We start from the raw sequence: 15,190 nt of genomic DNA, 5'->3' as shown, positions 1-15,190 counted from the left end.
GGAAATTAAAAGGGGACCTGCACACCTGAACTTAAGTAAGCCCAACAAACAGGAACAATAAAACAGGGGAACATGATCAGGTCATCCTGGGCACAGACCTGCACAGAAAGAAAAATGGGGGGGAAGGGGAGTACAGGAGGGCAGGAGGAGGGAACACAGACCCAGACTTCAGAAATGCAGATTCAAAAATGTTAGAATTAAAATCCACATTGATCCCATGGCTAGAAGCCAAAAGCTGATATCCAGGCAACAAGAGGGAGGGTGGAAGGCATTACAAAATCAATGGGGATCTTGTTGGGTTCACATTATTAAAAGCCTTTTAAAAAGATGAGAGGAAAATGCATACCAAAGACATTACACACACAAAAAGTATGAACCCAAACCATGAAACAGGTCAAAACTCAAAACAAGCCAAGGCTTAGGGAAAATACTCAAAACTAGAACTATGAAAAAGACGAATAAGATGAAGATGGCGAAGAAAAGACAGCAATGATGAGATGATGATGAAGAAGAGGAGGAAAATAAAAAAAAGATAAATACTATTAAAAGTTCTGAAAATCATATCTTATGAGAAATGCTTACAGAAATTCTGAACTTGAGCCATGGAGAAAACTGTTGGGGACATGATGGCTGTCCTCAAAAAACCTAAGAGCCGTCCAGTCAAAGAGGGAGTGGACTCATTCTGTTTTGTTCCAAAGAAATGAACTATTAATAGAACTTGTAGGCAGAGATTATCTCTCTGCAACTAGAAACCATGGGCTAAGTGGAGGAACTCAAAAGAATGCCTTATGAGATAATGAGTTTCTTATCTCTCAAATTCAAGGAGAGGCCACCATAATGTTTTAGATTCAGAGGGTACTTCTCTATAAAAGAGAAGCCAGTCTAGAATGAATTCAATTAAACTCAAACACAAGGGAGCAAGCATCTATTACATTCCAGGCTCTATGCTAAGGAACTGAGCATACAAAGTTGAATCGGACGAGTATGGCGCAAAGTCACCATAAAAAAAGAAGAAATATATATTATGCATGCAACCCATAACACAGAGAAATCCTACTAAATGAGAAAGTAACACAGAGATACTTTTTCAAATATATATATATATATTTTTTTTTAATTATTTTTTAACTTCAGGGAGGTCCCTTCAGGGAGGGAGAGAGAGAACACTGATAGGCTTCTTCCTGCACGCCCCACACTGGGGATTGAACCAGCAAAACTGGGCATGTGCCCTGACCGGGAATTGAACCTAGACCTCCTGGTTCATAGGTCAACACTCAACCACTGAGCCACGACAGCTGGTCCAGAGAAGATACTTTTAATAAAGACCTTCAATAAGGGTAACCAGTTCAGAAAATAAATAGGCATTTATAGGTTACAATAACAGTACCCCTGTGTGGGAAACTGTTTATTGCCTTCACTATCTGCTAAGCATAGACAGAGAACTCCCCGAAACCCCCCCCGAAGGCTGGGTGCCTTTGAAGCCCTAGCAAAGCTCGGAGCTAGGCGCCACCTCTGTTTGTCCAGACAGTGGTAGCTGAAACTACTCCCCCATTTATTATTATGTAAATCCTTGCTGATGGGCTAGTCTGCTTGTTACTAGGGGGTCACCTGCCTAAGGGCTATGCTATGGGGGCATCCCAGATCAATAAAAGCTTGGAGCAGCCTGAGCACGGGGAAGTCCTTCGGGACTTGCCGCCTGGTCCCCCAATATTGCAAAATTATCTCGTCTTTTTCTCTCATTTGTTGTGCGGCTCCTCTTTCAGATACCGAACCCTACTCCATGCAGAACGTGGAGGGAATCTTACACGACACCCCTGCTATAGTGAACCAACACATTGTGATAATCTAAATAGAGAGCCACCTTTTTTACCTTTAATTTGTTTTTGGTACTTCTGTAGTTCAGGTGCCAGGAGCCCACTGAAAGGTCCAAGACACCCCACGGCATTAGCAATAGCATCTTCATCATCTGGGTCATTCTCTTCATCACTGTCTCTGATCTTACCATGTCGTCTTGGAAAACATAACAGAAAAAAAATATTCAAAGAAAATAGTGTCATTTTTAATAAAAATAATTCAGTCACATGGTTTAAATGATATATAATGTATCAACACTAATAAAAGAGAAAAATGGTAATTGGCGTACGAGCTACCCTTTTCATTGGCTAATCAGGGCTATATGCAAATTAACTGCCAACTAAGATTGGCAGTTAACTGCCAACAAGATGGCGGTTAATTTGCATATGTAGACACAATGCAGGGAGGCGAAAGGGAAAGCAGGAAGAAGCCCCCTGCCACTGACAGTGATCGGAAACCCAGGGGGGAGCTAAGAGCTGGGGGGCAGGGCAAAGGCGGCCCTGGGGCCGCCTTTGCCCTGCCCCCCAGCCATGATCGGAGAATCAGGTGCCTTTTCCGCCCTGGCCAGTGATAGCAGGAAGTAGGGGTGGAGCCAGCAATGGGAGCTGGGCACGGTCGAAGCTGGAAGTCCCGGGAGCTAGGGGTCCCTTGCCTGGGCCTAAAGCGAAGCCCACGATCGCGGGGCCGCTGCAGCTGCGGGTCCCCGCTGCCCGGGCCGGACGCCTAGGCCAGAGGTGTCAGGCCTGGGCAAGGGGCCGATCCTGCGATTGGAGGGTGATGGGGGTCAACGCCTGAGGGCTCCCAGTATGTGAGAGGGGGCAGGCTGGGCTGAGGGACACTCCCCCACACACACACCCAGTGCACGAATTTCGTGCACCAGGCCCCTAGTATATATATAAAAAGTCTCCCATCCCTACCCAACTTCTGCCCAGCTGTTCCACCTAATTCCTACAGGTGATGCAGTGACTAGCTTCTTATTTAGCCTTTAGTTTCTTTATGCATGGATAAGCAGATATGACTATACTAGAGGCTCGATGCACAAAATTCATGCACGGGGTGGGGGAGGGGAGAGGTGTCCCTTAGCCCGGCCTGCACCCTCTTGCAATCCAGGACCTTTCGGGGGATGTCTGACTGCAGGTTTAGGCCTGATCCCACAGGGATCCCTGCGGGTCATGCCTAAACTGGCAGTCGGACATCCCACTGGCAATCCGGGACTGCTGGCTCCTAACTGCTCGCCTGCTTGCCTGATTGCCCCTAACCACTCTCCCTGCCTTCCTGATCACCCCTAACTGCTCACCTGCCTGCCTAATCACCCCTAACCATTCGCCTGCCTGCCTCATTGCCCCTAAGCACCTCTGCCTGCCTGCCTCATCGCCCCTAACAATTTGCCTGCTTTCCTGATTGCCCCTAACCACTCCCTGGGGTGTGGGGCCAGCCAGGGCAAGGGGCCTTGTCCTTCTGGTCTCTGGTCGTTCCACCATTTCTGTTGCTGGGCTTTTATTATATAGGATAGACTTATTTTTCTCCTCTTTTTACATAAATATTAGCATACTATATACACTCTTCTGCACCTTGCTTTTATTCACTTAAGAAACCTCTCCATATTCTTACAAAGAGCTTCCTCATCGCTTTTTACAGCTGCACTGTACTGTATGCATGTGGTGCACGTTAGGGAACCCTGCACTAATGAAGCACACTTGAGTGGTTTCAATATTATGCCATTATGAACAATGCTGCAATAAGTAACCTTTATACATCCTGTGTTTTGCATGTGTATAAATATATTTGTGGGATAATTCATAGAGGTAGAATTGCTGGGTCAAAATCCATTACAAATTTTGGACAGTACTTCCCAACGGCCTGCCACGAATCCTGTAGTAAGCAACCTCTCACCTGCAATATGCCTGTGTCCCCATGGCCTTATCAAGAGCGTGCATATCAGCCTTTTGAATTATTGTTAATCTGATAGGCAAAGTAACAGACCCTCAATCTAGTTATTTGCTACATTTCTCCTGATGCTGCCTTCTATGTACACTACCTAGTCCCATCCTTCCATCATTTTTCAGTTGGGTGGTCATTCCACATTAATTTCTAGGAACTTTATGAGAGATATCAATTACAAATACTTTTCCATGAATATTTTTGTGTCTGCTTATGAGGGTTCTATTTTGTTCTGTTTTGGTTTTAGTCATACAGAATATTATTTGTAAATACTTAGTGTTTTTTTTTTCCTTTATTGTTTTTTTATTTTCTATTTTGAGGCTGTTATTAAGGCCTTCCCAATTCCAAAGAACTAAAGACATTTTTCCACATTTTCTTCTGCTAATGTTATTACTTCATTTTTTCCCATTTAACTCTCTCATCTATATGAAATGTATCCTACTGTATGATGTAAAGAAAAACTTTAACTTTATTTCCTTCCAGAGTAGGTCTCATTGGCCCAGCACCACTTACTAAATAATACCTCTTTTCACTACTGTTTGATATGCCAAGTTTTCATATACTGTATTCCTGTGTATTTGTCAATGTCTGGTCTTTATAGAATTTTAAATAAGCTCATCTGTTTTTTCATGCTTCAGTTCTACACTATTTTAATTATTGAGATTTTTTTAATATTTGATATTTTTAAATAAGTTGTGGGGTTGCTACAGGTCCCTTCAGTTTATATTCTAGTCTTCCTTGGAAAGAACAGTTTTAAAAATCACTCTCTTGAATTTACATCAAAACCTTAAAAAACATCCAGATTTTAAGAACCAAACTACTTTGAATATCTTTCTAGGGCTTAACAATCATTAAGTTACAATAACCAGTTAAAGTATCTAGTCTTCTAACACGAAAACAAGAAGGGAAAAAAGAGACCTTACCCAGACACGGAGGTGGGTTTCACTGTAGCTGGGAATGGTGTAATGTTGTAGGTGTACTTTTCCCTCAGCTCTGCCAGTTGCGGGAAAGGGAATGGAGCCATGGAGTAAACAGTCTGAAAACCAGAAGCAAAAATGCCATGCCTGAAACGGAGCCCTTAAGTAACTCTATCAATCCTGGGAAGACATTATGATTTGAGTGTGAAAAGGTAAAAACTGCCTCTTACAGAGAGAGTGGAAAGATCCTACTTCAATATCCGCTTTAGAGAAAGACAAAAGAACACTGATAAACACAACGGTGAGTTTTCAAATCAACCTGACTGCAACCAGGCATTCCAACTGGTGAGCAAAGGTGAGCCCATGGGGGCGTCTGACTTCCTTCTGCTCGGTTCGGGGGTGGGTGAATTCAGCAAGCCACAGCTCCCTTACCTTTTTATGCTCACTTGAGAATATGTTTATGGTTTTAGAGAGAGAGGAAGGGGGTGGGGGAAAGAGAGAGAGAGAGACATGATAGGTTGCCTCCCGTACACACCCCAACCGAGGACTGAATCTACACCCTAGGTATGTGCCCTGATGGGGAATCGAACCTGCAACCTTTCGGTGCACAGGACGATGCTCCAACCAACTGAGCTACCCAACCAGGGCAGCTCCCTTACTTCTTTAATAAAGAACCCATCGATGTGTTTCATATCTAGTACTTGTTTTTAAAGCTCTGTTTGATGATTTTTATAGACATTACGCCAGCCTGGATAAAAATAAGTGGACAATCTTGTGATGGACTGCATGCTTTCTCCAAACACACCTTTTCAAATATCTGTGAATAAAGTCTAAGTGAAAATTGCTGGTTTTGGGTTTGTTTTTTTTTAACTGACAGTGTAAAAGCCCAGAGTGTTAAAAAATCTAAAAATAAAAATGAGAAAAACACCTGTGCTTCCTCCAGAATTTCAAAATTATATGCCATTCTATTAGCAGGAGGGAAATAATCTTATTTGCTTTCCTAATTTTATCAAAATTTGATTGCTCCAAAATTTTAATTATAGTATTTATTCAATCCTTAAGGTTCTTATTCACCAGAAAATGTATCTTTTTCTTTTTTAATCCTCACCCGAGGATATTTTTCCATTGGTTTTTAGAGAGCGTGGAAACACCGATGTGAGAAAGACACATTGATTGGTTGCTTCCCACATGCCCCCAACCAGGGCCAGAAGCCTGCAACCAAGGTACGTGCCGTTGACCGGAATAGAACCTGGGACCCTTCCGTCCTCGAGCCGACGCTCTATCCACCGAGCCAAACTGGCTAGGGCAGAAAATGTATCTTAATCACACTAGCTTTCTCCCAGGAAGCTTTTTAAATATCCTGATATTTTCTGGGGAAATTTTAAAGTGGTATTTTTCATTTCAGCAGGAGAGTTGTTCTGAAGGCTTAGCGGAGACGTGCACTATCTGCATGGGCAGGAAAGGAGGGCTCTGAAAGGGGCCTGACTGTGCTGCTGTCTGACTTTGTAGCTCAGAGCCACTAGGACAGCCATTTGATTCTAAACAGTCTGTCCATCAGACCATCCCCAAACAGATACAAGGTATCCACTTAGATCTTACTGTACCACCCGAAGATTCTACACAAGTAAGTGTTGGCTAAAATCCCTTCCCCTCTATTCTCCGTTGCCTATTGTCCAAAGCTACACAGATCATAGGGACCAAAAAGTCATCTCTGAGCCATTCTATATACTACACATTTGATTATATCCACAAGGCTAAGACGCCATACAAATTTACTAACAGTGAGCTGCTCCCCATGGAGAGAAGCAGGAGGTACCTTGTGGTTCCCATTAGTCTCAGATTGGCCAGTTCCCAACCTCTCTGGGCCTCGTTTTCCTCCTCTGAAAAAGGAAGGGTGTGAAAGCTGGGATTGTGATTACCTTTAAAAGGAAAGGGGAGAAGTGGGGTGAGGAGGGGAGGGGAAATCAGAGAGAAGCATATGAGGGTGTCCAAATGTGTTGCTAATGCTTATTTCTTAAGTTGGGTGATGGGTGTGAGTTTTGTAATACTATTTGTAATATGTTTCTGTATGCCAGAAATACTTCATATCATTTCATTCATAACATGGTCACAGTGAACTCTCACATTCTGTGCTCCCACCAAGGTTGCCAACAGCTCATCCCTCAAGAAGCTGCCTTATTGCCAACACAGAATCCTTTCTTCCTTGCTCTAGGTCCTGTCTTAGCTCCATAAACCCTTTGAGGGAAATGGAGAGAAGGGACATCCTCTCCTCAGCACCCCAACTTTAGGTCCAGGGCAGGGCACCTCCATGGGGGCCTCAGTCAAGCAGCACCAGCCTCTGACCACCACACACCAAGTGTGGTCTTACCGCTGCACCAAGAGTCAGCCTGCCCCTCACTCACGGGGCCTTTCTTCCTTAACAATTTAGAAACTTGGTTCAGGTATTTAAGAAACCCGTGATGTTTCGATTCAAGCTTAAAAGATGAACTCATTAATGCTATAAGTTTCAAATTTTCTTCCAAATGAGGTAAAGTGTCTCACTGAAGACAATTAGTGGGGTAAATTAGCTGAAGGTTCACTGTGTTTTATTGTTGCCAGTTTTAGAAAAAGTTACCAGAATTCTTTATCCAGCCTCATGAAGGAAATTTATAAGAAAGGAATGGAGCCCGGCTGGTGTGGCTCAGTGGTTGAGGATCGGCCTATGAACCAGGAGGTCATGGTTTGATTCCCGGTCAGGGCACATGCCCAGGTTGTGGGCTCGATTCCTAGTGTGGGCATGCAGGAGGCAGCTGATCAATGACTCTCTCTCATCATTGATGTTTCTATCTCTTTCTCCCTCTCCCTTCCTCTCTGAAATAAATAAAAATATATTTGAAAAAAAAAAAAAGGAATGGACAATACATTTTGCCCCTACTTCATCCTGTCCTGCTTCGGGGTAGACGGCCTGGGTTCTGAGCCAGCTCCTTCCAAGACTGCGCAACCAAAGACATTCGACCAAAAGAAAACTGGCTCCACTGAGCTTTCATTTTCTATTTTTGCTCTTCCTTTCTCAATCATCTGCTTTTAGTTAATCCTTCAAAGACGAAACCAGCGTGCCTGAAAAACAGTGTATAGTCCTTCTTCGCACACATGCACTCAGTCCTTTGAAGGTCTCATGTGTGTGGGGGCATGTTGATCCCACGAACATAAGCTTCCCTGGCACAGCCCCCCAGTGCCCAGGGTACCTAAGCTCTGGGTACCTGGGTAGCTTTGGGTTTCTAACGTTGTAAGTCACGGATTTATAACCGACTCCAAGAAAGAAATTTTACTCGTCTCAGAGCCCAAGTAAGGGAGACGCATAGAATCCGAGGGTCAGGAGAAACAAACATAGTTTAGTTCCACCTCCCTCCCAGGCAGGAGCTGCCTCCCTCCCAGGAGCTCCACAGGTGGCCACAAGGGCGCTGCCGAACCGCCCAGCACGCACTGTTTTGCACGGCAGACGGTTTCCATTTCTGACAGCACTAATTCATCAACATCATCTTTCTATTGAACAAGCATCCGCATTCTTGTCATTTCCACCCCTTCACTGATGGAAAACAGCCAACAATCCCACGGCAGATCCCGCCTGTGGCACATGAGAGTTGCCGCAGGAAACAGTAAATTATCCACAAGAACCTTGGCTTCTGTTTTCCCAAGCACCTACGAACCCTTCTAATAGTGACATCTGACTCACTTTTCTTTACATTGCCCTCAAAGAATTCATGAGAGACTCTGTCAAAAGTCATTCTGAAATCCATCTATGCTTTGTCATTGGCATTCCCCCAATCTCTCTCTCTCTCTCTCTCTCTCTCTCTCTCTCTCTCTCTCTCTCTCTCTCTCTCTCTCTCTCTCTCTCTCTCTTCTCTCTCTCTCTTGTTAATCTCCACCCCAGGATATTTTTCCATTGATTTTTAGGGAGAGTGGAAGAGAGAGGGAAAGACAGAGAGAAATATCAATGTGATAGAAACACATCGATTGTTTGCCTCTTGCACCAGCCCTGACCAGGGCCCGGGCAGGGGAGGAGCCGGCAACCAAGGTATGCGCCCTTGACTAGAATTGAACCTGGGACCCTTTGGTCCTCAGGCCGATGCTCTATCCACTGAGCCAAACCGGCTAGGGCTCCCAATCTCTTTTTCTAACACTCTCATTTTTTTTAAATAGCCATTGCTAATAAAAGAAAGTGATGTGATTTACAGGGGAGAAAAACAGTACTTTGTGTCTGGCACTTAGAGCTGGAAGAAATGGAGAAGACCAAGCAGGGAGAACGCTTTTGTCTCTTCTCTGACCTCACACATGGTCCACGTTTCACCCGGAGCCATCTCAGGTTTGCGGACAGACTGAAGGTGCACCATAATTGGGTCCCAGCCATTGAACTAACTGTTTTTAACAAGTAAACACAGAAAAAGAGTGGCTTGAAATGATAGTCAGCATTTCTCTCCTTAATACTCTACGATGCCAAGGAAAACCAACTACCAACACACACTCCCATAGACATTTATATTTAGGCACTGCTGAAAAGAAATTCTTATTTCTTTTTCATTATTGACATGTTTTTACAAGAAACATGAAAACATAAGTTGTATAAAATTAAGCTCAGTTTATCATCACCCAGATGTTTTCTTTGGCAGGAAAAAAAATAATGCTACTAAAAGGGGAACTAATCTATCAAGCCCCAGCACGCATTTTCCCCTCTAGGACTCCCTTTAGGAGGTAATGAAGGGTCCTCTTTCCTAATCCCTCAGGTTGGGAATTCCTAGAGGACAGAGATGACAGGTGTAGATCTCAACATATCTCATTCATCCTGGCAATGTTTGGGCTTTAAGTAAAATAAAATGCTGCCTTATTCTTCTAAGGAGGATTTCAGTTTTAGAAAGACATTTTTAAAATAAGGTATAAGCATGTAGGATGCCCAGGGGTCAGGGCCTTGGGTTCCAGTCCTGGGTCTGCCACTAGACAACCTAAGAAACTGGCAGATGCTGGCTCTCCAAGTCTTAGCTTCACCTGAGATGGCTCCGGGTGAAACGTGGACCGTGTGTGAGGTCAGAGAAGAGACGAAAGGGTTCTCCCTGCTTGGTCTTCTCCATTTCTTCCAGCTCTAAGTGCCAGACACAAAGTACTGTTTTTCTCCCCTGTAAATCACATCACTTTCTTTTATTAGCAATGGCTATTTAAAAAAATTGAGAGTGTTAGAAAAAGAGATTGGGAGCCCTAGCCGGTTTGGCTCAGTGGATAGAGCATCGGCCTGAGGACCAAAGGGTCCCAGGTTCAATTCTAGTCAAGGGCGCATACCTTGGTTGCCGGCTCCTCCCCTGCCCGGGCCCTGGGAGTGGCAGAATTAGGTTACTCTTTAAGCTTCTCTAAAGCCAGAGTTTCTCTAAGTATTTTTTTTTAAGTCATCTGCCTCAGAACCACCCATGGAGCAAACACCTGAGTTTTAATGCACTGTTGAGATGTTTCTTATACACAGTCAACTTTGAAAACCACTGCCTCGAGTTCTAATGTTCTGTGATTCTGTGTATTCATTGAGCAACCAGGTGTATTCTCAGAACTCGATAGATGTCATGGAGATACAGAGCAATCTGAGGCCCCTAGCATTAAGGAGCTTGCTACCTCATTAGAGAAATAAGATGAACACATACCAAACAATATCAAATAATATGTAATAGCAATTAATCAATTGTTGGAAATGTTAAATACTGAAGGAGTACGGAGGAGGCATAATTAATGAGGGCTGAGGTACAGAGGCTGTGTGGGGGTGGGGAGGAAGGAGACTGGATAGGATCCAGATGGGTGTTTAGTATTTTCACAGATAGTGTGAGAGGGCAGCACAAGCCCTCAACTGGCACAAGCATGGACTAACAGAGCTATGACCAGTGTGATAGGTTCTGGTTGTGAAGGGGTGGGGAATACCTTTGGACAGGTGAGTAACGGGACAGCCAAAGTGCACATCCAGGCAGCCTCTCGGAGAGCTAACTCATCTTCCTGCCCTCCTCTTTCTAAGCCAGAAATGTGTGATTGCCCTTGTCCCCTCCATTTCTTTCTTCACCAGACCATATCGTTTCTGTGGACAAGTCCTATCAACTTCACCTTCTAAGTATTGTCTCTATTCCATTTTTGTTTCTACCCTTTACTGCTCCTCACAGGCCTCGTGCTATCAAACATGATCCAGTCAAGTCCACCCTTCACAGAGCCACCCATGTAGTCGACCTAAGAAATAACTCAGACCCTTCTGCTCCTCTCCGTAAAACCTTTCAGCTCCACAGTTGTTCTTCCCTTTCTGAAGGCTCCACAGAACTCCTAGAACTCCAGCAAGCTCAAGAACTCCATTTCACAACCACTGACCTAAAAGATCAAGGCCAAGCTCCTCAACACGGTTGAGGTCTTCTATAACCCTTCCCTGAATACCACACCCCTTGTAGTTTCCTTCACACACAATAGAGGTTTCCCCTCACCCTGCCCCCTCCACCAGGAACAGCCTCTGCTCTGCACCACTGCCTCCAACACATACACACATATACACACTTGCATGTGTGTGCACCCATGTGCACAGGCACACACATGCACACACACATACACATGCACACACAGAGCCTGACCAACTGTTATTAGTCTTTAAGGAAGATTTTTTAAAAAATATATTTTATTGATTTTTCACAGAGAGGAAGGGAGAGGGACAGAGAGTTAGAAACATCGATGAGAGAGAAACATCGATCAGCTGCCTCCTGCACACTCCCCACTGGGGATGTGCCCGCAACCAAAGTACATGCCCTTGACCAGAATCGAACCTGGGACCCTTGAGTCTGCAGGCCGACGCTCTATCCACTGAGCCAAACCGGTTAGGGCAAGGAAGATTTTTTTTTTTAACCTTCACCTAAGGATAGATTTTTTACTGATTTTAGAGAGAGGGAAACAGAGAAACATCCATATAAGGCACATCAGTTGCCTCCTGCACACGCCCCAATGCGGGTTTGAACCCATAACCTGAGTATGTCCCCTCCCTGGGAATCCAACCCGAGACCTTTTGGTGTATGGGACAATGCTCCAACCAACTGAGCCACACTGGTCAGGGCCAAGAAAGACTTCTAACATATAGAGATGTTCAATAAATCTTTGCAGAGGTTAACACAGAACCTTGGAAACAAGGCTGAAGCATTTTATTTCCTATAGTTAATAACAAGGAAGCACTGAAGGTTTTGTGAATAACAGTGAAATGGCCAAAGTAGTAAGTTTAGACTATTACTCTGGCAGCAAAATGCTGATTGTGTTAGAGCAAAGGGAATCTGGGAGGAGGGACATCATCTAAGAATGTCTTAAAAGAAAATGATGTACTCTAGCCGGCATGGTTCAGTGACTAAGTGTTGACCTAAGAACCAGGAGGTACGGTTCGGCTCCCAGTCAGGGCACATGCCCGGGTTGTGGGCTCGACCCCAGTGTGGGGCATGCAGAAGGCAACCGATCAATGATTCTCTCTCCTCATTGATGTTTCTCTTTCTCTCTCTCTCTCTCTCTCTCTCTCTCTCTCTCTCTCTCTCTCTCTCTCCCCCCTACCTCTCTGAAATCAATAAAAAAATATTATGTAAAAGAAAATGTCAGGCATGGACCTGGCACACAGAGGGAAGCGCAATAAAAGGTACGTCCCTCCGAGAGAGAGAGAGAGAGAGAGAGAGAGAGAGAGAGAGAGAGAGAGAAGCAATGGCAATGTGAGAAGAGTTGGAATCAAGCGAAGATGTCAGTATCAGAACACTTCCTCCTCTGATACAGACAGGAAGGAAGAAAAGAGATGAGAATGGAAAGAAAAACTGAACTAAAAAATATCAATGTTCATGGAAGTTATATTAAGTGGTCAATATTCTCAACAAATCAGTAACTGCTAAACAGTAGGAATTCCAAAAAGGAGCTGCAGGGCCGGGATAGGAAGAAAGGAATGGAAGCTCCATGCGTCTTATGTCCTAAATCAGAGCTTGAGTGTTTGTTTTCTAACCTGTTGTCTGGGCCCCAAAATTGACCTCAGGCATGGAACCCAACATAAAAGTAAACGCTGAAAACAAGAAAAAGAGGAGAGGGGGGAAGAAACCAAGGCCCGAGGACAACCTTGGAAAGACCTACAATTGATCAGTGGGCAAGAGGAAGAACCAGGAGGAAAGTGGTCAGAAGCATCGGAGAATGGAGATCAAGTTATGTTACAGAACCTAATGGAAGAGAGAGTGTTAACAAATCTGCTCTTTCCTACACTCACTCTTTTCTGTCTGAGTGACTTGGTAAATATGATACTGGGATAGAGCAACATGCCTCAAAATAACAAAACCCTTCAAGTCTTTCATGTTGAAATTTATGATCCACATATAACATCAGTTGAAAATGTGGGCAAAATAAACCAAAGTGCTGATTACAACAATCTCCCTCCTATCCTCAGTAATGCCTCCCCCCAAATAATTACTTCACCCACACAAGTCTCCCTTTAAAAGGCTAAGAATCAGATTGAGAATAAGCATCTGATGATTTGGGGTTTTATTCTTCAGTTTTTTAAATTTATTTTTGTATTGCACCTTGTGATTTTTAAGCAACAAGTTTGAATGAAAGCCACAATAAATATCATTCATTTCTTTTTTCCTCTTGTGACATGGTTAAGATTCTTATCAAATTATATATATAGTCTCTTGGTCAATTGAAAAAATTAAATCTGAAGGTTGGCCAAATACTTTTCCCAAGACCACTGCTCTGGACTGCTTGTTCCCACGGTGCCCGAGTCCCCGGGCCACAGTGGGGCCGAGCTGCCCACTCACCTGCATGAGTTCATGGCTTTCTAGAAGATCACGCTCTAGCATCTCCTGGGTGAGGCGCCCCATGGTGCTGTAGAATTCATCTGCCGTTTCACAGTTTTCTAGCTGCCTAGAAGCAGAAGGACAGGACAAGGAATTGTGTCGGACCCCCATGCTGTCTATCAGGTCCCACAGGGTATGTGGCCTCTGACCATCAAATCAATCACATCAGCAATCAACAAACCTCAAAATACTGGGACACACTCCCTATACAGCCTGCCATACACAGAGAAAAGATAAAAAATACCCACGGCAACTCAGAGGTACTTATTACGGGATGAGTTCCCATCTTTCCTACACGGCTCCCCAGCCTCCCAGCCCTACCGGTGGCACTTTTACTGCTTCCATGTGACACATTTTACACATCAGAATACCCACCACTGATGAGAAATCATAACCATGAAATTAGATCTGAAGAACAATTATCCCCAGGAGGAAATCTGTTGCTGTTAATCTACAAACCGTGGTATCACTGATAGACTGAAAACCAAACCACAGTAGAAATAAAAGATGAGAAATACTAGAACTTTATCTGTATGTGTCATCAGTCCACAGGATGCTTTCACAGGCACAATTTTTTCAGTTCTTCTCAGGGCACTGCTGCTAGCTGGAGATCGCACCCTGCTTCTTACGTTTGTTTCTACATATAAAGAAGCTGTTACCTGGCAACCTGTGAGGCAGGGTACATGTTAATCCTTCTTCTCGAGGGGAAAAAAAGGAGTGGCCCGAAACAAAGAGCATGGTGCATCTGTTTTATCCACCATGACATCCTCTGTGTAGGAGGAAGACTCCATTGGCCACCAGCCACAAGACACAGTATGATGTACGCTGACGTTGGGGGATTTTCATACAGCCATCCCCCAAAAAATAAGATGCTGGGAAAACTTCAGGCTCTGGAGTGCTGTTCAAATCTCACTGCCACAATCAGGTAAATAAATAAATGAGATGAACTGTTGAGGTGTTATTACAAAAATACAAAGTAGCATGTGGGCATCAATAAAAAAAAAAAGTGGTTACGTTTACCCTGGGGGATGAGGAAGAGAAATAATGCTGAAGATGAATTTTGAAAAATATTCTCCCGGTTGACAAGGAAGAGTAAGTATATTTTTGGCACGGAGGCAGGAGACAGCTGCAGGCCCTACCCAAGAATCTGCAAGTGGCTCCCCAGGGCCAGAACGGAGCCAGGGAGGGGCAGCGGGAGAGCTGCAGGCAAAGGACACCGAAGGCCTCACCCGCCAGCTGAGCCCCTTCAGGCAACGATCACTGGAAGGCTCTGAACAGGGAGTGTGGGAACAGACATGCCCTTGGCAAGGTCAGCCTGGAGGTGGCATGGCAAGTGTGGGTGTGATGGGGAAACCAGGGAAGACACACCAAGACAGGCCAGGCATGAGGGAACCAGGGAGCGAGCCAGAGCAGCAGGGTCAGAGGAGAAGGACGCGGGAAAGAGATGCCAGGGAAGGTGAGCTGATGCTCTACAGCTTGCATATTCTAAAAGTACCCTTGGTGTGAGTGAGAGGGAGGCATTCAAGTTGCAGAAGCAAGGGGAGAGGTCCCATGGATAACCATACACGAGGCACATATGTTACTCAGGCGCACATAGCTGGAGACTACCTATCTGCTATTTAGGATTTTTCCAACGGA

General features: G+C 44.5%; 1 protein-coding gene across 4 annotated transcripts in view; it reads right to left on the bottom strand.

The window, feature by feature from the left end:
- The window catches only part of TBC1D30 (TBC1 domain family member 30), an 88,202-nt gene that overhangs the window by 8,081 nt on the left and 64,931 nt on the right, over positions 1 to 15,190 (bottom strand). For all 4 annotated transcript variants that reach the window (XM_059683504.1, XM_059683505.1, XM_059683506.1 and 1 more), the window contains 3 exons: positions 13,514 to 13,619; positions 4,719 to 4,831; positions 1,871 to 2,010 (listed from right to left, as the gene is read on the bottom strand). In XM_059683504.1, coding sequence (XP_059539487.1) covers positions 1,871 to 2,010; positions 4,719 to 4,831; positions 13,514 to 13,619 — 359 coding nt within the window. The remainder of the gene's footprint in view (positions 1 to 1,870; positions 2,011 to 4,718; positions 4,832 to 13,513; positions 13,620 to 15,190) is intronic.

This window comes from Myotis daubentonii, chromosome 2 (assembly GCF_963259705.1).
Source record: "Myotis daubentonii chromosome 2, mMyoDau2.1, whole genome shotgun sequence".
Taxonomy (NCBI): Eukaryota; Metazoa; Chordata; class Mammalia; order Chiroptera; family Vespertilionidae; genus Myotis; species Myotis daubentonii.
The sequence above is the reverse complement of the archived record's forward strand: the minus strand, read 5'-3'. Positions and strand labels throughout refer to the sequence as shown.